The sequence below is a fragment of the Taudactylus pleione genome, unplaced genomic scaffold (genome assembly GCF_031769625.1).
Source record: "Taudactylus pleione unplaced genomic scaffold, aTauple2 ptg000161l, whole genome shotgun sequence".
In the NCBI taxonomy this organism is placed as follows: Eukaryota; Metazoa; Chordata; class Amphibia; order Anura; family Myobatrachidae; genus Taudactylus; species Taudactylus pleione.
Genome location: NW_028284563.1, coordinates 3,212,952 through 3,239,848, shown reverse-complemented (window position 1 = coordinate 3,239,848; position 26,897 = coordinate 3,212,952). Strand labels below are relative to the sequence as shown.

Here is a 26,897-nt window from a genome sequence, read left to right as displayed (position 1 = left end):
TATTCGTGGGGACAGGTGATCTTCAGATCATCTGTCCACACCCCGAAGCAATCTTGATTTGCTCCAGCACTTGTATCAAGACAGAATGTTAATTACCACCCAGCCCCCCGATAATTAACATATAGGTCCCTTAATGATGAAAATGCTGCACAAATTTTATTCAATGCAGATCAATTTGAGGATTACTAAGTCAATTCTACTCCATAGAAGGATTTATAGCAGCCCCAAGTCAGTGGAGATTGGGTAGCATCCTATGCATTTACTGAGATGTTTTTCCATCTTCCAGTTGTACTTACGTAGAGCAGCACACTTCTATGTACATATTACTAAATGTAAAACAAAGCTTCAAGTGCATACAGTAAAAGTGCCGTGTGCAATAACGGTTCCAAGGTTTCTTTTCTTGTAACTAATATAAGCCATGAATGACACAAAGCAGAGCATTTTTTTAAGAAAAACTGAAAAACGTACTGTCTTGTAAGTGGTGAGAGAAGACCCATAGCAGGCTAGGCCGAAGCATGGTGCCAAGCTGCAATAGGGTACTGTTGGGGCAGCAACTGTGCCGGTCCATTGACTTTGTAACTTCTTATTCTCAGAAACCAAAACATACTTTCAAATGTTATTGGGCCATTATGTTACCTGTGTACATCACTGACACACATGTAAGACACACGTCTGTAAAAATTTAGTGCACATCAGGTAACAAGTTGCCTTTCATTCTCAAACTACTATATTTTTTAGCAATTGTTGGTTCAATGATTGCACTAATGTTAATAAAGAATATCATATACAGATATGTCCACTTACAGCTTTGCCGCTTGTGCAGCAAATCGCACCACTTATGGCGCTGGTCGCGCCCGCGAATGGGCATGCGCGCTACGTTCCCACCTGCGACCAATAGGATTGCATGGTGCAAATGCAGTGCACGGCATTGTGTACCGTGACGCATGCAGCCACTGCAAATCGCATGGCGCGATGCAGTACCATATGTTAATTCATTAAGTGCATGAATAACTCATTTGTGTCTCGTACAAAAGAGCAGCATGTCTACAATATATACAGTATGTGAACTCTGTGGGGACTATTTACTAAGCAGTGTTAGGAGACAGAGTGAAAAGTGATAAGGTGCCAGCCAATCAGCTCCCAACTGTCATCTCATTGGTTGTGTTTGAAAAATGACAGTTGGGAGCTGATTGGCTGGCACCTTATCACTTTTCACTCTGTCTCCTAACACTGCTTAGTAAATAGACCCCTGTATAATGCATTATTTATATACTTACAGCTTCCGAACTTCAAAGGGCATGCATGGGCATCCATGGGAAAATCCTCTAAGTGCATGGGACATTCAGCCCTCACTGTCAGTCTGAAAAACATGAGTAGTATTTGCTTAGTACCTATGCTTCTAGTTATATTTAGTTATACTTGTTTATTAATATACAGTATATATGGATTTACTTATGCCAACTGCACCACCTGGAGCACTTAACGGGGACAATTCAAATGTTTTCGCCAGCGGCTATCAGTGCCGGGCACCCGACGGAGCAACTCAATTGTTCTGTTCGGCCGCAAACAGGCGACGGCATTTCTGCTGGTCCACTGCGAATGTTGACATGTTCACTGTCAATATTTCACCCATGTCAACACCACGTATGTTGTGCATTCTGAATGACGACATGGTGGCTACATGCCATGTACCAGTGTACAGTGCACTTGTACAGTAAGTGTCCTTTACTGCCGTCCTCCTAAGTCCTTTTTGCAGTGAAGCTGTCTTTGCATTTGTCCTCACCTCCACCTTGGGCTGGGGCCAATGTTGTACTCATTATCAATTTGGTGGCTCTGCCTCCTGTCTCTGATCATAAAGGCATTAATGTGTTGCTAGAGACACAGTGGAGCATCATTGCTGATTCCAGTCACTGTATGTCAGCCACGCAGTGAGATAGTGCCTCTGGCACATCAGCATTTGAAAGCGACAGTCAGCTGCAGGATTGGGATTAACAGAAAAACAAATGCTGGACAGATGGGAAAAAGTAATTCAGGTTCCTTAGTATTTAAAATAATATAACAGAGGCATAAAAACAGGTTAGAGAAAGCCGGGTCCCTCAGTGCTCACCGGATTCTGTGGTCCAGCTCTCTATGGGCCTGATTCAGAGCCGGAAGCTCTGACCAGAGCGTCCGCTCTGAATCAGGGCCCTCCTACCTAAAAATGGAGCGGCCACCTGACCGCTCGCATTGCTGTGGGTGACCACCCACAGCTTATGCGAGCGGCCAAAATGATGGTCGCGATGGTCAAGACCATCGCAACCATCGGGCTTGCGACGAGACCCTGCGGTAGGGTCTCGCTGCCGCAAGCCCTGGAGTGCTTTTGGCTCTATCAGAGCCAAAAGCACTCCCACTGACATCACTAGTGATGTCAGTGGGGCCGGCTCCAGACGGAAGTCGTTCCCATGGGAACGCTTCCGTTTGGGCAGCAACGCCCCCGGCACGCGCACCAAAGGGGGCGTGCTGTCAGTCACCATCGACAGCACGCCCCCTTTGGTGCGAGACCCATAGCGACAGCTTGGCTGTCGCTATGCGGGTCTCGCGCATGCGCACGACGGAGCTCCCTCCGTCGTGCGCATGCGCATTAGGGCACCATCGACCCGCTTGCAAGCGCTCAGCGCTCGCGAGCGGGTCTGAATTAGGCCCTATGTGTACTGTCTTTCCCTTTAGTTTTATGAATGGGGCCTTTACATCCCTAGGGTACAGTAATTTATCAAGCAGTGATTTGTTAACATTGCTGGTTGTTCGTGTGTTTTTTGTTCCCTCAAACCTATTGTTTTCATACCTGAAATGCTACAAATTGCCTAAATGATTTTCTTAAAATTACAAATGTACAGATTTATAGAGCCGCTGTTTCACAAACAACTACAACGTCCAAAAGCTGCCAGAAGAAAAAGAGGTGGTTTTAAAGGATGAGACAGATGAAGCTGTATACAGCTTGGGTTATATGGCCACTCACAACAAAAATAAGGAGGGACAATTAGGGGAATCCCCATGGATGGAGGTGGGTTATCTGCTTGTGAGCAGACTTGGGCCCTCCATCTGGGGTTATAGGTGGTACAACTGTAGGGGGTTGTGATAACAAGGTAGCTCACCGGCACCGATAATCACAGTGACAATGGACTAAGTGGAGACTAGTGCCTCTCTTTATAAGTTGGCCCCTTATCAGCAGGATCCTCTCTCCACAAGGATTACACATTAGCTTGGGATGCAGTCAGGATACCGGCAGGCACTATCCAGACATGGGATTAAAGATAGGCGTCGAAATCCTGACGCCTATCATTAGCCCCACTACGGAATCCCAACACCCGGCATACCTAACGAAGGTATGCCAGTTGTCTTAGCGTCTAGCCACGGGGGGGGGGGGGGGGAGGGTTAGGTTTGGGGATCCCCAGGGGAACTTAGTTTTAGGCATCCCCCAGGAGTGTTAGGGTAGGGGAAGGGGGGGGTTAGGCTTAGGCATTACTAGGGGGGGTTAGAGTTAGCCACCGCCCTGGGAGGGTTAGGTTTAGGGTGCGGAGAGGGGGGTTAGGTTTAGGCACTAACGGGTGGAGGTTAGGGTTGGGCACCCCTAAGGAAGGGTTAGGGGGAAGAGGGGAGGGTTAGGGTACTTACCTTCAGCTGTCGGGATTTCGACCCGCCGGGCTGCCGCTGTCAGTATTTGATCTGGCGGCTAAACAGCTGCCGGCATTGCATACCAATTCCATTAACTTGTTATGTTGGTTGCCTTTACATGTGCGTTTCTGAAAGTTTATATTGTCCAGCTGGAGGGAAGCAATCACTATAAAGCCACTAGAATGACCATGCAGAATCTTGCTAGTGTATCTTTTCCTGTGTACAGTCCTTGTTTTCTGGGAAGTCATTGCTATGCTATGTTCCTGACCACTATTCATATGTTTTTGTGTAATGTTTCCACACTCTTGACCAGTGGTGGATTTTACCTAGGAGCAACCAGTAGCAGTGACTTCCCATTGGAAGTGCTCCCTGCTAATCACAGCCGGGCAGGCAGTCCCAGGTGGGGGTGTTTGATCCCCCAGGGGCTGCCAGTCTAGACTGCAATTAGCAGAGAGCACTTCCAAATGGAAACCATTCCCCTGCTATTACAGCAGCCCTATCTGGCTTCTAGGGGCTGCAGTCTACGGGTTGATTTGTGTACATGTGCAGGACAGTGATTCCATGCAGGCACACATTTCAGAGTGTCAGAGCCCCTCTTCCCACACGCCCCCGGGAAATAGAGGTTCGAGCCGCCACTGCAACTGACAATAAACAATACACATTTGGAAGTTACTACTGACAGTACACTGGCATTTGATAAACTTATAATATGGCAATATATTTGCAAGTAACATTGCATTTATTATAGTCTTATGCAAGCATTTTACCATTTATATTTAATAAAACATGGATACCAAGTACTATTATTGTATTTCCTATTATTCGTAATCACAATTCACGGACAGAAGAATTTTCAAGCATATAGCTAAGAGGCTTCTTACAGTAAAGACTATGCCTGATTGCATTCCGCATCCTTTAAAAATGGCCAATTGTTCACATGGAATGAATGTTTTGACCCTGGTGATTACTGTATATGCCAAAAGGGTTATGCTAAAATTGTTTCAATCATGCAAATTAAGGTCGGTAGAGAAAGTAAACACAAATTATGGAACATCTAGCCTTAAACATGGAGGTTCTGCTGTCCAATGGAAATAATTGCGTGCTCATAAAATGCTTTCCACCTAATAGTTGATATTAATGGCACAAAAAGAGCTTTACAAAACATGATGTCCTGTAGATGGACACTTCCTTTCTGCAAAAACATGTTTACGGAAAGTCATGATTTGTTGTTCGTTTGCTCAATGCGTTAATTGCCGTCAACCAACTGACACACACGGGGGGCAGATGTATCACGTCTTGGAGAGAGTTAAAGTGGAAAAGTTGCCCAGAGTGACCAATCAGCTTTTGTCATTTATCTAGCACACACTATGAAATGACAGTTATAAGCTAATTGCTTGCTTTGAGCAACTAATTTACTTTAACTCTCACTAGGCTTGATACCTCTCCCCTACAGTCAACTGTGATCCCTGTCATAATGACAATCACAGTACTGCCTAAAATATATATATATATATATATCTCACATGATAAAAATCGTTTCACGACTCCTAAGTGGGGAGAACATCCAAAGAATTCTCTATTTGTGTCTCAGTGCCATAAATAATGAGGGATGGAAAAAACATTCAAACAAAAGATCAATTCTCCCTTGGTTTGTCCAGTATCATTTGCCCCACATACAGAAAACACAGTCTTTTTAAACTCTAAGCTCTTGCCAAGCTCTAGCACAGGGGTTCCCAACCACGGTCCTCAAGGTACACCAACAGTCCAGGTTTTAAGGATAGCCATACTTGAGCACAAGTGTCTTAATCAGTACTGCAGTTATTTTGAATAGAGCATTTGTGTTCAAGCATGGATATCACTAAAACCTGGACTGCTAGTGTGCCTTGAGGACTGAGGTTGGGAAACATTGCTCTAGCATGATTGGTAGGTGTCACACCTATGTCTTCCTCCCTATGAGTCTGACACTTTGTACCTCCCCTAGATGAAGGTGATTAGGTTGAATGCTCTGTTTGGCCTCTCTACACAGCTTAATTGTAGGCACTCCCTGTAGCCTGCAAGCTGCAAAAGTAGACTCTCTGCCAAATAAATGCAGTACAGCTGGCCATACACCACATCAACTTTCCTCCAATCATCCAACTAGTTGGTTGGTTGGAATAAAATTCGATAACGCATGGGAGCAAATGACAATCAGCCGTTTGCTGCCAAACATGGGAAAACAGACGAAACTTGTTGTTCAGACAAGTTGTTCAAATCAAACAGATTTAACCAACTTGCCTGAATGACCTTTTTTGTGTTTTCTGGTGTTTGGGAGCAAATTGCTGATTGTCAAGTGCTCCCATGCATTACTGGATTGTCATTCCAACCAACCAACTAGTTGGATGGTTGGTGGAAAGTTGGTCTGGTCTATGGCCAGTTTAAGTCACTCTTATTGCTACAATACATATGTGTCCTCATACACTACTGCGGCATATAGTAATCATCACCCAAAGTGGGTAAGCTATATACCTGGAGGGACTTTGAAATACAGAACACAACCAAACAATGCTTTGAAGAAAGGCATTATAAATAGGAACTTCTGGAGAAAAATCTAGCTGGAGTAAAGCTAGGTACACACGTAAGATGATATGTCCAATCTGGCTGGTTGGAATAAAATTCAGGTAATGTATGAGAGCAAATAACAATTGACAATTTGCTCCCAAACACTGAAAAAGAGCCAAAAATGGTCATTTAGACAACTTTGGTAACTCTGTTTGATTTAACCAATTTGTTCGAACACCCACTTTTTTCCCCCGTTTTCCGGTGTTTGGGAGTAAACGGTTGATTGTCATTTTCTCCCAATATTACACATTTTCTTGCCAGCCAGATTGGACAGTATGTACCTAGCTTAAGGAAAAATAAAATGGATCATCTCATCAAGTATAAGGAAAAGGAGAAAAAGAACATCCCCAATATTCCATTTATCACCAAATACAACAGTCACATGAAAGGAATGGTAGGAATTTTAAAAGATCACTGGAATGTGGTGAAATTAGAGTCTATTCTGGAGAGTATTATTTCTAATAAGCCAACTATAATTTATAAGAAGGCACAAAACATTGTGGGGTTGCATTGACTTCCAGCTACATTCCACTTGAGAGGGGCAGTGCAAAATGATGTAACAAAAGTTTCCACTGTTGTAACAATTGCAACAGCTGCAGAAACCTTGATACTGCAACCAAGCTGATGCAATGTATCATATGCAATGCACTAACAACTGTGTACCAAGTGAAAAAAATCTCAATTGCAACACAAAAGTGGTTATTTACCTCTTAGAGAGTATAATTGTGGCCTGCAATATGTGGGCCACGCAAAGAGAATATTAAAGACACGCAATGGAGACCATATCTACAACATTAAGAGAGGTTTGAGAACACATAGTGTTTCGGATAATTTTTATATACACCACAATAAAAACCCTAAAGGACTTAAATTTATGGCTATTGAGCAAGTTCAAAAAGACTAGAGAAGATATATTGTAAAAAAATAAATGTCTAGAATCGAAACTGAGTGGATTTTCAAATTAAAAACCTTCCTTCCAGATAGCCTTAACCTGGAGTTCAAACTAGGTTCTTTTCAAAGAAAGTCTGAGATTTTATATATAACAAATTTTTTTTACCAATTTTACTTCAGTGCTGTGCAAAAGTTTTAAGCAGGTGTGGAAAACATAGAATGTCCGCACTCACTTTAGAATAACCATAATGCTGGGCTGCTACACAAATAATTGTCACGGGAGTCGTCCATAATCTAATAACATAATATAATAGGGTGTAGGGGTGCACTCACCAGTCTTCCATTTCTTTAAAGGTCAAAATCTTTTTAATTTTTTCAATTTGTTGGAATAAAGACTTTGACTGTCAAAGAATTGGAAGACTGGTGAGTACATCCCTACACTATATATATATATATATATATATATATATATATATATATATACAGATGTGTCCAGATACACCTTTCCTAAAATCGAGCCGTACGGCCAAATGTGCCATGCCTTTGAATCTGCGACGACTTGTGATATTTCTTAAAGTTTGCTTCTTTAATGTGATACTTTATACGAATACTTTTCCAGGCAAAATAAATGTGGGATCTATCTAATTGCTACTCGTCATGGTGCATCTTAGCCGTGACAGCATCTCGTGCCAAATGAAGCAAAAAAGGAAAGGTGTATGAGTACACATCTGTATATACAGTTTGTTCCTATAGTGTGGAGTAGCAATCACACACAAAATACCGTCGTAGCGACGTTTCAAGGTCCTACTATGTTATAGTCCTGATGAAAAGGTCGTAGGACCTTGAAACGTTGACACGACTGTATTTTGCAGTCGATGTTTTGAATACAAAAAAAACGTTTTCACTGGATTCAGGAGTGGCGCTTCTTTCCTTATTGTATGCGGTTGCTACACCACACTATAGGAACAAACTGTATAATTTCTCTTAGGAGGGCACCCTGCTGTATTCTTTTCATCCTGAGTGCCGAGCAACAGTGTGTATATACATATATATATATACTTTCACGCTTATTTATTTAGATAATATTGCATACGCATATATAACGACATTAAGCAGCAATAATTTTGAATCCTTTTTATTTATCAAAGTGTAGATTTTTTATGATTTTTATCAGAGCACAATAGAGCTTTTATTTTAACCAATCACAATTGGTCTTGCACCCCCCCCTTGGGAACCAATCAGAAGATACCCCTGACGTTAAATAGGGATTGCTAATGGAGAAAAGGCTTCTTTGATAAAGTCTATAACAGATTACATTTGCTGGAGCCCAGCAGCAGTGACACCAGCAAGTCTGCAAATTCAGATCGGGGCATTGGCAACAGCACAGCTGACACCGGGACTGAGGATGGACAGCACTACTTATGGTAAGATAGGTATCGTTTCACCTGCATCTCTGCACTAGAATAGCAGGCACTACTTGCCCTAAAAAGAGCTTTAAACATCGATTCTCCATATGGTTGCTAGCACTTTTTCATAAAGTACAATTTTATTATTGTACTGCCTCTTATTATTTTTCATTATTTATTTTTATTATCACATTCATTATTTTCAGTGTTTTCTTTGAATATATATATCAATATATATATATATACATTGCTGCAGTCACACCAAACAGCCTCTCTAATCGCGCCAGGTCTCGTGCAACTCTGCTTGTGCTGACCGTCTGTTTTGTGTCTCTGAAAATGCATCTTAGTTGTAATGCTACTGTATGTGACTAGGATGCACCAGGAGACTGCACTGATTACTTTCATACAGTATCTGACACTTGTATCTGTGTGCGACTGAGCCATAATCTGTATACGAAGTGCTACAATGTAACGGCTGTTTCCATGCTATGTTCCATTGTGCTTAATTTATAGGCTCAGTCGTGCACAATCTTATTTGCCACTGTAACACACCAGTCCTGCTTTTCCAAACCATGGCATACAGAATCACTGATAGAAGCTGCTCTAATACCGCTCTTTAGCAAGATGGGTGATTGTGTTTTCATTGTCATATTTTAGCAAACATCTGTCACACAGCCTTTGGTTTCAGGAGCGTGCCTGGGAGCTGACTGGTTCAGATCCCAGGTGCTCTAATAAAGGTGTCCATCCACTACCCATCGTAATCGTACAGTCGGTCCTGATTCCCTGAAGTGCCTATACTGAATGATATGTCATTCAGTGTAGGCACCCTCCCTCATCCCTGAACGGAATCAGTATGATTTACCACCGGCCACATGGCCAGCGGTTGAAATCCCGACAGTGGAAGCCCGGCAGTGATGATCCCAACAGGTAAGTTTTTTTTCTATTTACTAACCTAACCTCCCCGACCCTAACCTCCCCCCCAAGTGCCTAAACCTAACCCCCCATTCCCCGCTGCCTAAACCTAAGTCTCCCGGGGGGGTGCCTAACCCTAACCTCCCCTCGGGGTGCCTAACCCTAACCCCCCCCTTCCCCTTGCCTAACAATAACCTCCCGGGGGGGTTGGCTAACCCCAAGTCCCCCCAGGAGCCCCTAACCTAACCCTCCCCCCCCCCTCCGCGGCTGTCCGCACCCGGCTTACCTTTGATTGGTAGGTCTAATGACAGGCATCAGGATTTCAACGCCGGTCATTACACACTTGCCGGGATTAGACAGTCGAGATGCCGATGGTTGGCATTTAGACCGTCGGCATCCCAACTGCATCCCCCCTGAATATGGACTATCTGTCGTTATCGGCAGATTGTACAGCATGTTCTGGTGATGACTGATGTTGGAAACGACCAGCGGGAGCACGCATCGCTGGTCGTTTCTGACATTATAGTGCACGATTAATGAGCGTGTGAATGGTTACAATGTCGTAATCGTTCATTAAAATCACCTAATGGATACATGGCTTTAAACACAGAGCTCGGACTTAGCACTAAAGCCCCAATATGGAAGTGTTTGTTTCCTACAATGCATCAGTGATCTGGTAGTTTTAGATGACTAATATACTGTAGTACAACTGATTTTACAATGTTGAGTTGGAGGAGACACCTAGTTCTGCACTATCAAATACATAAATACAACGTCCAACAATAATTAAAATAGTAATAATACACCAAACTAAACTCTAAAAGCATAGTACATTATGTGCTGAATTAAGTTGTGTATAGAAAAGAACAGACTTTTTTTTTTCTTTAACTGGAGGATTCCAAATTGAATTACTGTATGTAATATGTGAGTGTATCTAATGGACCAGGATGCTTCAGTACAGGGCTGGCATCCCTAGGAGGTTGGGGCTACATAACTGTGTATCCCCCTCTTTCTCTAGTAGGGGCACAAGCCCTGCACTGACCAGTCCAGGAGGTGGTAGGCATCAATATGAGGACCTGATATTGAATCACCACTGGTCGTCCTAGTAAGGTAGGATAATTACCTTCAACAAAAACAATACATATATAGTTTATGAATAAGCAGTTTAACCTTATGACCAGACCCACAGGTAGCTAGCCTGCGATGATTATCACTATAACAGGGAATATACTGTACCAGCAGCATGAGGTCCATATTTACAAAAAAAACAAAAAAACAGCCAGCACCCAGATTGATCAGCACAAGGCTGGTACCTGTATTAAAAATGCTACAATATTCTGTTCTTGATCTGGTATAATGCAGCTCAAGCTGTGTTTTTAATCTGTCAAATCTCAAGAAACAAATATGAGGAAACCCTAAGAATGCTGACATCTGTGTGGTTTAAATATTTTCCATTTTTGCTCCTACTCTGTAGGTTGAACTTTTGTCTTTAATAAAGGCAAAGAGGTGTATTTACAAACCGGCAGCATTTGAAAGATGTCACTTTTCACTGGGTTTGACCTACAAAATGAAAGTGACACTAATATTAAGTGTGTTTTGCACTTTAGTGCGGCTTTAAATTTTGAAGTCAAAGACGCTGAGACGCTCCAGAAATTTACTCCAAAGGTAAGAAATCTCACTTTGTTAACTCTTTGGGTTTGCCTTTCATTCTTATTAACTGTCTTTTATGAGCATGGCAGAAAAGTCAAACAAGTATAAGATTAGTGTAAAGTTCTAAAAACAAAGTTTAAAAAAAAAAAAATTGTACCTCATTCATCATGGCTGTTGTCACGCCAAACAGCCCCTCTTTGTGCGCCAGGTCCTGTATGGGGCATATCCCATTAGCAGCGGGGTTTACCCTGCGGCTAATTATCGCACAGGTTGGGATTCAATTAGTGGGGATTCCATGCGCGGGTGTCCCAGAGACCCCGTGCACGAATCCTCGCTGATGGACTTTACCTTGCACCTCATGTAGGTGCGAGGTAAAATCTGTGCGAGGCCGCCCTATTCGGCCTCGAGCAAGCGGGTAAAAAACACTGATTCCGCAGTTCTCGTGCAGGAGTCCTGTTCTAATGACGCGGGGAAATAGCTACAGTATTTAATTGAATAGCTAATCCCTCGCAGGACTTTTGTCTGACAATTAGCCGTGGGTGAAACCCCGCGGCTAATTGGATATGCCCCTATGACTTTACTTGTGCTGAGCATCTTTTTTTGTGTCTTTTTCGCCCAAAAATGCTATGCCACTGGGATGCTTCAGGAGACTGCCCTGATTAATTTGATATGCGATACTTGCACATCTGTGTGAGACAGACTTTAAATCTGTATACGAGGTGCTACAATGCAGCGGCCGTTGCTTTTTTCCACGCCAAGCTCCGTTGTGCTTCATTTACAGACTCAGGTGGACACAGATTTACAAGCGTCACATATCACATCAATCAGCACACTCTCCTGGTGCGTCCTAGTCACATTGCATTGCGACTAAAATGCATGTTCAGGTGAAATAAATAGGGATGTGCAGGCTCGGATTAGTTTGGATTTTGCAGCCAAATTCAGATTTTTCTCAGAAAGAGGCAAAACTTCATCTTTCATGGACAAAAGTCCATGAAAGATGATGTGAAAGATGATGTTTTGCCTCTTTCTGAGACCCGATTTTTGGCGGGAAAAATCTGAATTTGGCGGGAAAATACGGACTAATCCGAGCCTGCACATCCCTAGAAAAAATGCTCAGTACTAGCAGGGTCGCACGGGACCTGGCGGCTCACTCATGCCAAGCGTCTAGCATCACATGGCATATTGAGGCAAGGGGCTATATTTACAGAAGTGGAAGCAGAGATGTTGCCTATAGCAAGCAATCAGATTTTCGCTATTATCTTATAGAAGGTACTTGATAAATGATAAGTAGAATCAGATTGGTTACTATGGGCAAGATCTCCACTTCTAAAAACCTCAACTTTAGTTAATTTACCCCCTAGGTGTATGAGGACACATATCACTAGCATGTTATTATTTATTACCTGATATTTGTCTTGTTTGGCATTAATTTATTCCATCTAAAAGATTTGTATTGTAGTCATTGAGACTCACCAAGCTGTGCTAAAAGTTAAAGAAAATCAATTTTCATGGGGACCAGGAAATTTTGTAACAGTGCAAAGTTTCAGTAATACAATCTTCACATTAAATTCATACTTTGCTATTCCATAGCCATTTTCTTTTATATTTATAAACACACAATTCATGTAAATTTTTAATGATAATAATGGCCAATTATTTTTGTTGTTATGTGGTGTAGTTGGTTTAGGATTGGTCACACTTGAGGCCAAATTGTACAAAATTGTGCAAATTTTTTTGAAAAAAAAAAGTTTTAAAAATGTTGATCTCTGTAACAAAGTGAATTGTTTTTGTTTTAACTGGCAGGACATGTCTAAGCTTTCCCTTGAGGTGATATAAAATTGACAATATAAAAAAACACTTGCCTCATTGTATAAAGCAGCGTTCCATCCTCTGTTATTCGTAAGAGTTTGTTTGGCATAGTCATATTATGAGCCACAGATTTCTTTCCATTGTGAAAGAATGTGTCAGGCGTCCATATTTTACTAGCCATTAAATTATTGAGACGGAGAACAGTCATCGGGCCCTTGAATTTTAGCCTTTCATCTCTCCAGCCTTGTCGGAAAAATACATCAATTGTGTATTCCTGTTTGTGAAGGAATAGGGAAACAGAATATTACTGGAAATGTTTTTATCTTCCATTTCAGTTTCACAAACCTATGCATTCCTGTACAGCAGAGAAAAAGATTATATTATTATTAACTAAATGCATTAAATAATATATATATATATATATATATATTCATTTTTTTGATTTTTAAACCATAATTAAAAAAAAAATCAATTACTTTTAAAGAGATTGCATTATTTTGTACATCTATGGGATCTGTTATCTGGAGTATCTATGACCGCTGCTATTGATGATGAAGGCTATTTTTGTACTGTTTCGGCAACGCCTATGTTCTCGGATTTGAGCGATTTTTTGCAACTGCAATTGCGCGGAAAACCCTAAAAACTGGTAGGGTGCATGTATTACTCTGTATGTACCAACAGAGGTGCATTTGCGATTGAGACATTTGGTTATCAGAAATATACAGGAAATGTAGTGGGCATTCCCGGGCGGTTACTGGAAGGTGGCCATACAGGCGCATGGAGATGGTCCGTTCTTATGGGCGTGTTGGGAATGACGCTGAACAGTAGGCCATATTAGGATGGAAAATCTGCATCTAACACAGGGATGGTGCAAGTTTTGATGGTATGACCGAGGAATATCAGATGCAAGCAGTATTACGTGTACAAATGCTTAAATTGGGCACATCAGTACTTGTGTGTATATATATATGCACGGATGTGGATCAGGGATGGGCTATGTTTACAAAAAGTTATATAAAGGTATAGCGTGTCCATGAAGGTTAGCAGATCATAAATTAAGAAAAATCACAGTGGTTGAAAAAGGAATATTGCATAGACATCCACCATAATAAGCACTGTGCAAAAAAACTAAACTGATCTGGTTTGGAATTATAGTGCAGAAACTGTCCACTGGATCCTGCTTTCACTATCATGTCATAGAGATGAGACCATCAATGTTCCTGTTTTCCCACCATAATCGATTAAGGGGGAAATGTATCAAACGTTCTAAAAAGTAAAAAGGAGAAGATGCCGATAGCAACCAATCAGCTTTTAGCTAGCATTTATCAAAATGATAGGTACAAACTGATTTGTTCCTACGGGAAACTTCTCCACTTGTCCATTTTACCACTCTTTAGAAAACTTGATACAAATCTGATTTATTCACATTAGCTTTTAATCTGTCGCAATGAGCCCATTCACAATACAAAATGTATTTCTACTCAAATTGACCGAATTAAAAAAAAAAGAAAAATGTAATAATCAGAAAATAATTGCAACATATAATGCAAATTTTTATCTAAATTGACATAAAATATGCAAAAAAACCCCTCTTAATAATTAGTTGGAAACATTTTTGACAAATAACCAATAAATTATGCAGTCCGTTAAAAAAAAGAAAATTAAATAAAATTTCTGTAAAGGCCATTGCTATCCTGTAGGCCACATTCATATAATTTATAGCATTTCACAAATACAGGTCAGCCATGAAACATGAGAAAAAAAATCAAATGCACAGATGCTTGATAGGCAAAAATATATTGTATTTTTAATAAGATCATTAACATATGCTAATGACTCATATTCACATTACCATATGCAAATGATTAATCTTTTCTACCTTTGTACATGTACCGTGAAGTCATATTCCACTAACATAGAACTTAATTGTAAGAAAAAGCATAAATCTCACCATATCATGATCTGAAACTGGTCCAAAGCTGGTTACGAAGATGTCTGTGTTCACTTCAGTTACACGCTCTGTTGAAGCAGGAAATTAGGATGTTCAATATCTACTAACAATCTATATTACATCTAAAATAGCTATTCTCTCATCCAACCCTGCCTAACTGGGAACTTTATGTATATATATATATATATATATATACACACATATATATATAATATATATATATATGTATAAATATATACTGTATATATATATTAGAGACATAGGACATTAAAGGTTAATATTGTGTATATATATTATAAATATATATATATATATATATATATATATATATATAGCCCCAATGCTCGGCACTCCCGATAATTCCAAACAGCTTCACCCAGTACCCTACCTGAAAAGTAAATATAATGCCCAATGCATGGATGGCACTCCCGGCTGACAGCAATGAAAAGGGAGACACTCAGTCTAGTGTATATGACTATATTTTTATATATATATAATAATATGGTAGAGAAAATGTGGTTGATGCCACAGCCCTAATGTTTGGCACTCACAGGTCTTCATTGAATAATAGCAAGTAAAGATAAGACTCAGTGAACAAACATTTCCAAGATAATTAATGTACATCTCCTTTATTAGGGGACTCCTGGTTACCAAGTACCAAGGAACCTGCTGAGACGAGAATTCTTTGTTGCACATGTCCAGAAAATCCAGGAAATGTGCCAATGCATTTCATCCATCAAGTGGATTTCCTGAGGGGGAAAAAAAGAGCATGTTCCCCAAAGGCAAACGCAGGTAGGGGGGATTTCCGGTTGCCTGGAAACCCCCCTCACCAGTCCACACCATGACCACAATAGAAATCGTAATACAGGATTTTACTAGTGCGGGCATGTTCTTCTCAGTATCACAGATGAAATAATTAGAACCACATGTGATTCTTTTAACATGCATCAGGCGGTAATATATACAGCACACTTGTGCACCAACTAGGAGATCTGGAAAACATGCACTGTTAGGGGTGCACTGCTATAGACTATCAATAGGATTAATTATTAATACTGTATAATAATACACTATCCAGTGCATAAGGAGACCAATATGTACATATATGTCCAGGGCAGTGCTAGGTTCTTCTGCTGCTCCCCCAGCCTCCTGGACTTGCTCCAATGCTCTGGAATGGTGCCCACATCTGAAATAAAAACATTCAGCTCAGGCAGGATGCCCTACTGCCATATTTAATGGCTTACTGTGATGGCTGGTCCTGTATATGCAGGAAGTATGACACACAATACACTTTGTATGATGCATTATAAAGCTGGTTAAGTGCTAATTATACCCTCTTCATGGACTGGCCACACTCGAACTAAAACAAAGCATTTGGAAACCCCACTGGTTTGGCCACTGTTCCCCCTGATAAAGTCCACTTGACGGATGAAACGCAATGGTTTAAGTGGATATTTTATGACAAAGGAATCTTCTATTAGAAGGTTCCTTGGTCCCAGTTATTCCCTGATAAAATAATAAATATATTTTATCTGGAAACAGTTGTTAACAGGGCCTGATAACAGAACTGTTTCCAAATACAATTGATTTATTATTTAATGATGCATGCAGACATCTTTATGAAATAAATTTTGTTGTTCTACTTTTTCTTGCCACCTCCCTAATTTTAACATTACATCAAGACATACAGGTGTAAAGAGTAGGTCCTCTTCCCTTGCTTGGATCTACCACAGTGATTTAACAGATAAGCACTTCACTATTTCTTTTATAGTAGGCACACATTTTGCATCTTCATAATATTCCATTGGTTACACAAAATAATGGACTATTGGGTGCCCTCTGATTCCTATTCACAGATTGCAAATACCAATGTGAAGGACTGGCTTCTTTCAGGAAGTTAAGGGCAGTTGAGAGCAGTGACGGGCCTGGATACTGGGTGGGAAAATAGCTAAATCAAAGAGGCTATTGTTTTTTTTTGTAAAGTACTATGCACACTGGGAAGGGGGTTGGAATTACCCTCCCCTCGGTTGGGGCCAGATCCAGGGGAAAGTGATAAGTGTGATTATCTGCCCAAAAAACTTGTAAGGAGAGAGAGTAAACTGCTGCAGATCAGTGGCAATGACCTTCCTGGACCCTCCAAAGCTCAACACACAGCAGCGTGTACTGGTCTTGGGAGAGGGACTGCTGCTGCTGAACAGTAGCAGTCTCCTCACTATCCCTGCAGATATGCTACTGATCTTATCCCCTGCTGGGCCCCTTTAGATTGCCCAGGCCCGGGTTCATAGTACCTGCTCCCCCCTCTCAGCGCTCATGGGTAAACATTGCCACTGGGTTGATCAGAGGAGTGCTATACATTGAATGGACTGTTTTTTAGTTTGAAACAAATATTAACTTTTGGTACTCACCATCATTATTTTTTTCTCTCTCTCTCGCTCTGTCTTAGCTATATAAATATGTGCACCCTTTATGTAATATATAGACGAGTGGTCAACTGTCTCCACCTCCCTGAGACCCATCATTTGCTAGACAAAGTCAGTTGCCTTAGTTGGTTTATTGCTGTGTTTTATTCCTAAAATATGTAATCCTTTATATTTAGATTTACTGGTCTAATTATATGTCATGTTACACTGTTCCTAGGTATATTTCCTGTATGGAGATGTGGACACTAGGTGGTGCCTTAAGAAGAAGAGATAAGAATAGTAGACAGCAGAACTCTTGGGACTTAAAAACAAAGTAGAGATACAGTAGGCTGTGAAGCTCTATGACAAGGTCAACATTTCAGTTTAACATAAACTTTCATCAGGACATGAACGTGACATATCATAAGCACAGTAAATATAACTTTACAAGTCCCGAGAGTGCCGCTGCCTACTGCATCCTTCTAATTACAATACATCTCAGAGGTCACCTGGGCTATTTTCAATATTTTCTTGGGAGTGAGTGCTGGCAATTCTCTTGATATATATATAGATAGATAGATAGATGATAGAAGTATAGATAGATATACATCCACTTACATGGAAAAAAATGCAAGATCCATACAGAAAATGGACTTAAATGCTACTCTGCATCAGCTCCTATATTTTTAGTGTCTCTGCTATTGGCGTTAATATAAAATTTATATAAATTCCAGTTCTGGATAGGGTTAAGGAAAATTCAAAAATTATAGAAGGTTTTATCTAACTATTTTAATATTGTGTGATCATAAAATGCTATATTTTATATATTATCACTAAGATAAACAATTACGTATCGGACCGATTCAGGTCTTATGCTGCTGGTAGTCCTTCTATGTATATGTAAATATTTTCCATACCATTGGATACTTGTTTTCTTGGCATTGTCCAACATTTATATAAATCCATATGAGGCACTTAAAGTATTCAAGATGAGGTAATTTACTAGGTACAGGTATGGCTAAGAAATATATTTATTTAAAACATGTTTCCACCACTGACAAAGTAAAAGGGCCCAATAACTCTGTTCATCTGGTGCACAAAAGGTGATTTTAGGGTAGTGATGACACCTGTGTACAAAAACACTCAAAATACTATTTAAACTTTTGGAGCCCATACACCTGAGATGGATTGCGCCAATTTCCTATTCTGCAGATGCTGGGATTCAGGAATTAGGGATATTCAACATGTTGAACAGCTTCAAATCCCTGATCTTGACCCAAAAATGGTTGCAATCGGTAAGTTAAGGATTTTTAACATTTTTAATTTACCCAATTCGCCAAATGTTCACCAATCATCGATGGCGGCCAATTAGCAAATCATATAGTGAATCGACAGAACTGGGATTTGGTGTGGCAGATGTATGGACCGTATTAGGCTGTAAAGGCAATTTTTTTGTGCAGTTGCATCTAAAATAGACATTCAAACGCTATTTACTACAGAAAAAAAATGCAAGGCAAATCTTCACTAATCCACAGTGGTCAATGCTGAATTTTTGATCCTTTGTGGGTTTTCTGAAATTACCATGTGCACTAAAAATTCCCTATGCTTAGGTCAGTTAGGGCTTGACTTCATGAAGGCCGAACAGAGCATTCTGAAGACCATCATGTGTCTGAGCTCCTAAATGTAATATACATTTATGTTCACTTCTAGTAGAATGACCCTCACATTTTTTCCCTGGAGCATTCTTGTCTAAAACCAGTCATGAGAACATCACACATTCCGAAAAGAAGATTACAATGTATAAAACCTTCAGTGTAGTAGATAAATATTCCATACTGCGTTATGAAGAGTGCAGATGAAAACATAAAGATTACATATAAAAAGATGGTGTGTTATTGCACAGTTCTCTTCGAAAATAATTTGTGTGCAAAGGAAAGCTGGGCCAAATCATGTAGGAATATACACATAGAGTAGGTTTCTATTTGAAAAAAAGATATGTGCAGCTATATTATAAGCTGTCACCTCCAACGCAATAGTTTTGTAGCCTTGTAGAAGAAAGACATCTGCTGTGACAGTAGCAGTTCCCGTGAACAATGTAAAAGCTGCTTCACACGCAGTGATGTTCTGTAATAGAATGATTTCAAGGACAATACTATGGATATACAGTATACATTAGCCCAGAGGTTCCAAAACGTGGTCCTAAAGGCTCCCCAACAGTTCAGGTTTTAGAGATATCCATGGTTGAACACAGGTGGTTAAATCAAGTTGACTGAGGTACTAATTAAGTCACCTGTGCTCAACCAAAGATATCTCTAAAACCTGATTTGCTGGGGAGCCTTCAGGACAGCATTTTGGAACCTCTGCATTAGTCCCAATTTTTTTTAGGTAAACATTGGTATTCCTCCCAAAATAAACTATCACCTCTACAATCTATTTTGAATGCAGTGGCTTGACTGATTTTCCTCACAAAATGTTAATCTACTGCAGCTCTGTTCTTTCAGTCTCAATATTAGTTGCCTGTATTTTACCAAATTCAATATCATATCCTTCCATTGTCATATACCTTAAGCCTATCAACAAAACTACACCAACATACATCTCTTCAATTATTTCCATTAATATTCTACCAATTCAACCTCTCATTACCTGCTCCCATTCATGGTTTAAGGACATTTTTCAGGCTGCACTAAGTCCTACTTTGCACAACAAGCATATCACATTCCTGAGCCTCCAAAAGTCATTCTACTCAATTGCATGCCCTCCACACAGTTCACATAAAATTTACATGCGTTCTCTTTCTATATTCATACAGACTTCTTTTTGCCAGCTATATAGTGCACAGTTAAGGCCACGATTTTCCATCATACATTATCCAGAGAAATCTACCATTACCAATGTTATCACCATTTCCACTCCAGGGAATTATATGTTAAGTTTTTTCCTATGAGATCCTCACTGCACCTAACAGTACTCTCTAGATGGGCCTCAGTCATTCATAGCTATGATTAAGCACTCATTGATTCTGAATGACCCCAATAGCCAGTGATATGGGGAGGCTCGGGTAAGTTCAACTCTCATTGTCAAACAAGCCTATGTGCACAGGTGTGGATGATTGAGGTTGCCTGTGACCATGGAGGTGATGACAAGTGCACCTTCAGCTCTACTTTCAACAGATAGTGGCCAGAGTTTAGATCCTTTATGGGTCTTTTGGGACCGTGTGCACACCCAAAAAAGGATCATGGGCACACACAGAGTGAAAGTTGACTGCACATACTGTACCGTCCCACAACTACTGCTCATCTAGAAAATATTCACCCTATTAGACATTTGGCTGCAAAGTTTTGCAAGTTTTCCCTGGAATAATTTAACCTTCAGAGTTACAGAGGTGGAAACACTTCAAAGAGGGCAGTGAGTGACTGACAAAGCGTATTCTGGGAGACCATCCACCATGGTTACAGATGTCAATATTGCCAAAGCTGCTGAGATGTTGCAAAATAACAGAAGGTTAACATTACACAAACTTTCTGCTTCACTTGGCATCTCATTTGAATGGGTTTAGCATATTGTGACAACTGAAAATGCATCGCGTGTGTGCCAGGTGGGTACCCAGAAATCTCACAGAAGACTAGATGGGGCAAGAACACCATTCGAATGTCGGAGAGAATATCTGATTTCCTGACATCAATTGTGACGTGTGACGAATTGTGGATTCATCGTTATTATCCAGAATCCAAACAACAGTCAAGTTTATTGAAATAGGCAAATGCACCTCCGCCCCAAAAATTCTGTGTGATTCCTTCAGCATGTAAAGTCATGTTTCTGCTGTTCTTTGATGTGCACGGTACGATCCTACAGCACTGGGTTCTTCATGGACAGATAATTCATGGTGACTACTGTAAAAATTTCCTGAAAACCCATTTGTGTGGAGCCATGAGGAAGAAAAGACCACATTTGCTGAAGAAACAGTGTCTTTTGCTCTAAGACAATGCCTGACCACATGTTGTTGCTGTTGCATTGGAAGCACTGACTGAAATTAATAGGACAGCACTGGGACAACCTCCATATAGCCCAGACTTAGCACCCTGTGATTTCTGGGCATTCCCAACCCTGAAAAAACAACTGTGCGGAAAGAAGTTCTCAACAAATGATGAAGTGAAAAATGCCACAGCTGCAACACTACAAGTGATGTCACAAAACAGTCTACTGTACGTCTTTGAATCGTTGTTGAAACGCTGCATTAAATGTATTGAATGTGAAGGACGTTACTTTGAAAAAGAAAAATGTTCAGATCCTGTGGAGTCATCTGATTCTGAATAAAAAAGATCAGTCTCATTACTATTCAATCAGCGCTCATATGTGGGTTCAGGGTATGCAAGGGGCCCCCCCTGGACCCATTATATATGTGCACCACACAAGCTAAACCTATTATTGATACACCAATGAATTTTGTTGGCCCACTACAGTGTGCTGGGGAAATTTCTGTCTTGTTTATTCTTGTGTAGATTAACCCCTCCCTTACCTGCACCTGTGATGGACCAATAACATTTAGAGCAACTTCCATTCTGTTGATCACATGTATGGGATCAGTAGCTGGAGGTAATGCTGATTCTTGTAGTGCCATATTGGAGGATTCTGGGGCACCTCCAGGTGAGTTGACTTTCAGTTTAGACACACATGAATATATATGACCCAAGGTGGGGCTATTATTATGTAGCATGAGCAGAGGCTCCATGACGTGACTTCTGGCTTATCATATGTTTGCAAATGTGTAACTAAATCCTTTGCATGTAATTATTATGTAGGATGCATGTCTCTTTTGCTGGGCCATTGCAGAGTGCTGGGGGAATTTGTGTCTTATCATCCCAGATCTACTAATAAACTATACATTTTGTGAAATACTTAATGGAGAAGCAAAATCCCACTTGAAGACTGAATTGCTTGAACTTCTTACCTACAATATTAAACAGACTGTTCTGCTGCTGGGGGTGTGTCCGCTCCGTTTTTTGGGAGCGGCAAGTCCAGGGGCTGTGTCGATGGATAGTGAGCTGAGGCTTACTCAGCTGGCCAGCACTCCAGCGCAGTGCTGGGATCTTAGATGCAACAGGGGGTGTCATACAGGAGGTATCATACAGGGGGTGTCATACACCTACTGCTACATTTGCATATCAACAAGGACGGAATTGCATAGCTGTCTGCGTGCAGCTTTGCAATTCCTTTCTAAGCTGAATCACCCCCAATGTCACTACAATTTCCCTTATTTCTGTGCTGTACTGTAAAGTAAAATAAATATGCTAAAAGCCTTCTTAGCTTAAAAAAATACCTGATCCCTAGGGGTGAGTCTACTAAGTAGTGGCTTGCAAAAGCTGCCACTTCTTGTCGTGTTTAAGTAGGACATTTAAAATGGGAATACTATTCTAAGTAAAGCTTGGTGTGTTTTGCTTTGAACGGTATTGCCATTTTAAATTCCCTACTTGAAAATTCCCTACAGAGAAGAGGTGTCTTGCAAACAAATTTACCCCCGGATTATGAAATGTCAGGTACACTTCTAAAAATGACATCGATAACTACTTCATAATTATAAACTATCGTTGCTATTTATAAACTTATATTTAAGGAAAACAAATTTTCATGTGCAGCCATCTGCATGCAGGCAGTCATGCAGTATGTGGTTAAAGACAATTGCATGGTTTATAATAATTACCAACCTCCCAATCCAGGTCTTAAGCGGTTATCATAGCCGTCTAGCAGACGATCAAGGATCCTTGTGAACACTGTGGTATTGTCTCTAATCTCATCCTGTGTGCTTTGTCCACAACTGAAATTACAGGACATTGAAAAAAAAATATATATATTATTAAGCATTGAGCCGAACACAATCCTGCCATCAGTAATTCTAAAATCTACTTATCCATGCTTATGCTGATTCAGAGACACAAAATCTCTTCTATTCAAGCAGATTGTCATTCCAAAGCAATTACTGCTAAAGATGGACCCCTAACTCACTCAGCTTTTTCCATTTTTAATCAACATATCACTCAATCCTTAATACTACGGATGATATTGGAAGGAAGTGACTGCCAGCAAAAATAAGGCATATTTATGTTTAATGCCAGGGATTGTGCACGCTGTGTGGACAATTCCATGTGACCCTTGTTGAAAATATGACTTGTGCTCCAGTTCTGAGACATGAACACAAAAGGGTTTAACACTATAATTAAAACTGAGCATTTTTTATTGCCCCGTGTACTGTAGCTCACCCATAAATACCAGTTGCAAAAACAGCTGTGACATTCTGTAGCATGGTACATTACATAACGTGCACTATAGTGACCATGTGTAAGTTCAGAAATTCTGCAACTCCAGAATTGGTATACAGTGGGTAAATCAAAGGCTGGTATAATTCTTGGAGCTCTGGCCGCTGATATAGGGTGTAGGTATTAGAGGCTGTGGGAGGAATTGTAGGCTGGCTTAATGCAGAGGGTACTAGAGGCTTGTTTAAAGGTAGGGCACTGGAGAATGGAAGTATGTATGACAGCAGTGGAAGCTGGGTAAATATGATGGGGCACTGGTAGATGGTTTCATTTAGGGATACAGGGGGCTGGTATAAAATATAGGGCACTGGAAGCTGGTTAAGATGCATCCTTGTTCATTGTGTATAGAAAAAATTGTGGAAGAGTCATACAATTATGGTCCTAGTCAGAGACCCATCTGACTAGAATCTGTTTCCTGGTAAAACTTTGTAAATAGAAAGCTAAAAACCGTCCCATAAGAGTACAGTAGAGCAGGGTTATGCAGAGAGATTGTATTTTATCTCAATCTGGATCCATAGTCCCTATGCCGATCCCCATCATTGACCGTTTATGTCTGTTATCAAAATGGTTTTGTATTTTTTGCTCTATATATTGTTTTGTTTCCTCCTTGTCTATAAGTGTTTCCTGTTGGTGTTTTGTTGTTTTTTAACATATTATTATATTTCCATAAAAATATACATATACTGTATATAAACATATATGTAAAAAAAAAAATTCCAGAAATGATGGTAATATTGAATATTCATGTTATATAGATGTGAACAGACATTACAGGGAATAACTACAATCTGTTATAGAATATGCACTAATTATTGTTTATATGTCAGTCAATTACTGGTGCATAAATTACATTAAAATTGCAGTTCATGTTTAGACTGTGTTTCTAATATGTGTAAATAAGAGATCATTTATGAATGAAAACATATGAGGCAGAAGGCACAAGGCTTCATTTTAAAAATTGTTAGCAAAGCTGGGGATTTTCAATATTTAGTGTTCTTAAGGATTGGACTAGAGGATTACGTAAATTTACAGTGCATCAAATGAATGCAAGGGAATTAGTATGGCAATAAATTCTTGTATGGCAAATCGGTTAAGAATATGTCCTGAGAGATGTCATGGGACATAAAGAGGCAGATAACCAGTACTAAGCCTTGGAGAGAGATAAAGTGGAGAGATAAAGTACTAACCAATCAGCTCCTAACTTTAATTTTTCAAACACAGCCTGTAAAGTGATAGGAGATGATTGGTTGGTACTTTATCTCTTTCCACTTTATCTCTCCAAGGCTTAGTACATAGACCCCTTAGTATGGCAATAAATACTTTATCACGCTCCAGAGCTGACTCTCTCCACATTATTACTCTCCAGGGCTTAGTACATCTCCCCCACACGATGAACATGTGCATATTTTTAAGCATATAATTTTGGCCTAATAAAGTCTAAAATAGTTTTATCAGGCAACATATAGTAAACAATGTGAATATATAATTTATGGAGAGATAGAATACCATTGACCGGCGGTTGGGATGCCGGTGATCCATGTAATATCCATGGGCGTGCCTGGATGGTAAATGGTGGGCATGCCAGGGGTGTGTCAGTGTCATGGACTGCATATAAAGATGAAGTTCCACTAACAATGGTGACCATAGATCCATAGACATTCTGCGCCTGCCATATGCCATAGGCAGGTGCAAAGTCCGATGGTGCTGCCAATGGATCCACCAATAATGCTTCTTTGAATACACATTGGTGGATTCATGCTGTGGTCAGTGGGTGCCTAAACAGGATGCCTAGTCAGCAGCGTCATTACCATACAGCTACACTACTGCATCCACCTCTGAATCAGGCCCAGTGAGGGTGGGGATGGCTGTTTTAGTGGGGCACACTGCCATAAGGGCAGGGTGCATTTCAGTGCTTATAAATTGGGCATGGCGCGGCGCCCTTCTACAACAGCATAGCGGGAACACTATAAATAGCTACTTTAACATGAATTCTTAGCTTCTAAGGTGTATGTCCTCTTTGCCCCACCTCCCAATAAATCCATGTTTCAAAAAAGCATCTTGTAATAGTCACAAATACGTATGTTTTGTAACCATATGACAATTGTACTTGTACCTTTTTTTCTATGGTCTGGAGTATGAGCTATTTTACTGTTATCAGTCTTTTCAGACTCAGAGATTGTTGATTGCCATCTCTGTTAAGCCTCCATCTACCAGAGCAGTAAGCCAGTGTTGCTCATTGTGTGTCACAGTCATTTCTCACATATTCCCGTATCTGGTTCAACTGGACTAACTTATTTTGTACTCTTCTCAAGTAAACTTTACATTGTTTTTTTTCATCATAATATTTATATTATGATATCATGTGTTAGCATGCTATAACATAGGCTTGGATATCAGTGATAAATAAAATAATATCTCCCACCACAATCATATCTTTATTTAAAACCACCTTTTTTAATATGCTCTGTATGGATTTGTTTATGTTATTACTAGATATTTACAATAAGACAACTTACGTATCTTATGACTCATGGTCCACTGAGGATAATAATGCACAGGCATATTATTATTATTTTTTTTTTTAGTTTAGGTTGTGAACAACACAAACAGTGGGAAGCTTGGAATTCTGTAGCTGTAGGGATGTGCACAAGAAGATGAATGATGTGGAATATCAAAGCTACACAGTCATGAGTAAAAAAAAGCGCACAACAAAAAACAACACTTGAATCACAAGGTGGGAAGCTCTCACATTGCCTTTGTTCTCAAGATTCAATGGATATCATACAATGGGGCCAGTGCAGTGTAGGACTACCAGTTACAAAGTTGCAATGTACAATATAGCTGAAAGAACTATGTTTTAGGTAGCACATATATTTTATTAAAATCTTATTAAAGCCATATTTGGTTGATGATTTGGGAATAAAAGAGCTGAAATAAAAAAAAAAAATGTGTCTAAGATAGGCTTTAAGACAACCAGAAAATCCTTTGGAAGTTTTAACAGACAAATCCCCCGTAAGGCATGATATATTTTTTGACACCACTGGTTACATAGAGCTAAAGTCGCAAAAACGCCTGTGTACTAATCACTGGTTCAACTTGTTTCATTTAATTTAATATATATATACACACACAGAAGTTATATATACTTATATATATATATATATACACATGTTCTAAAAGTTAATCAGCCAGCGGTAAAGTAAGGAGAACCTTAATACACAACAACTGTGAAAACATTAGATTTTAAAAGTACTATTTTAGACCATAGGTGCAAGTTGACTCTATGGTCAAGGAAGGTGAATTTTGAGACTAGAAAGAG

The 26,897-nt window shown here is 40.0% G+C and overlaps 1 protein-coding gene across 2 annotated transcripts in view; it reads right to left on the bottom strand.

Annotated features, from left to right (window-relative positions):
- Positions 1 to 26,897, bottom strand: part of GABRA1 (gamma-aminobutyric acid type A receptor subunit alpha1) — a 131,846-nt gene that overhangs the window by 48,644 nt on the left and 56,305 nt on the right. Inside the window, exons 2-5 of one of the 2 annotated variants that reach the window (XM_088475064.1) lie at positions 22,973 to 23,082; positions 14,869 to 14,936; positions 12,971 to 13,191; positions 1,278 to 1,360 (exon numbers count right to left, since the gene is read on the bottom strand). In XM_088475064.1, coding sequence (XP_088331190.1) covers positions 1,278 to 1,360; positions 12,971 to 13,191; positions 14,869 to 14,936; positions 22,973 to 23,082 — 482 coding nt within the window. Of the gene's footprint in view, positions 1 to 1,277; positions 1,361 to 12,970; positions 13,192 to 14,868; positions 14,937 to 22,972; positions 23,083 to 26,897 lie in introns of those variants that run through there. The other variant, XM_088475065.1, reaches the window with a different exon arrangement.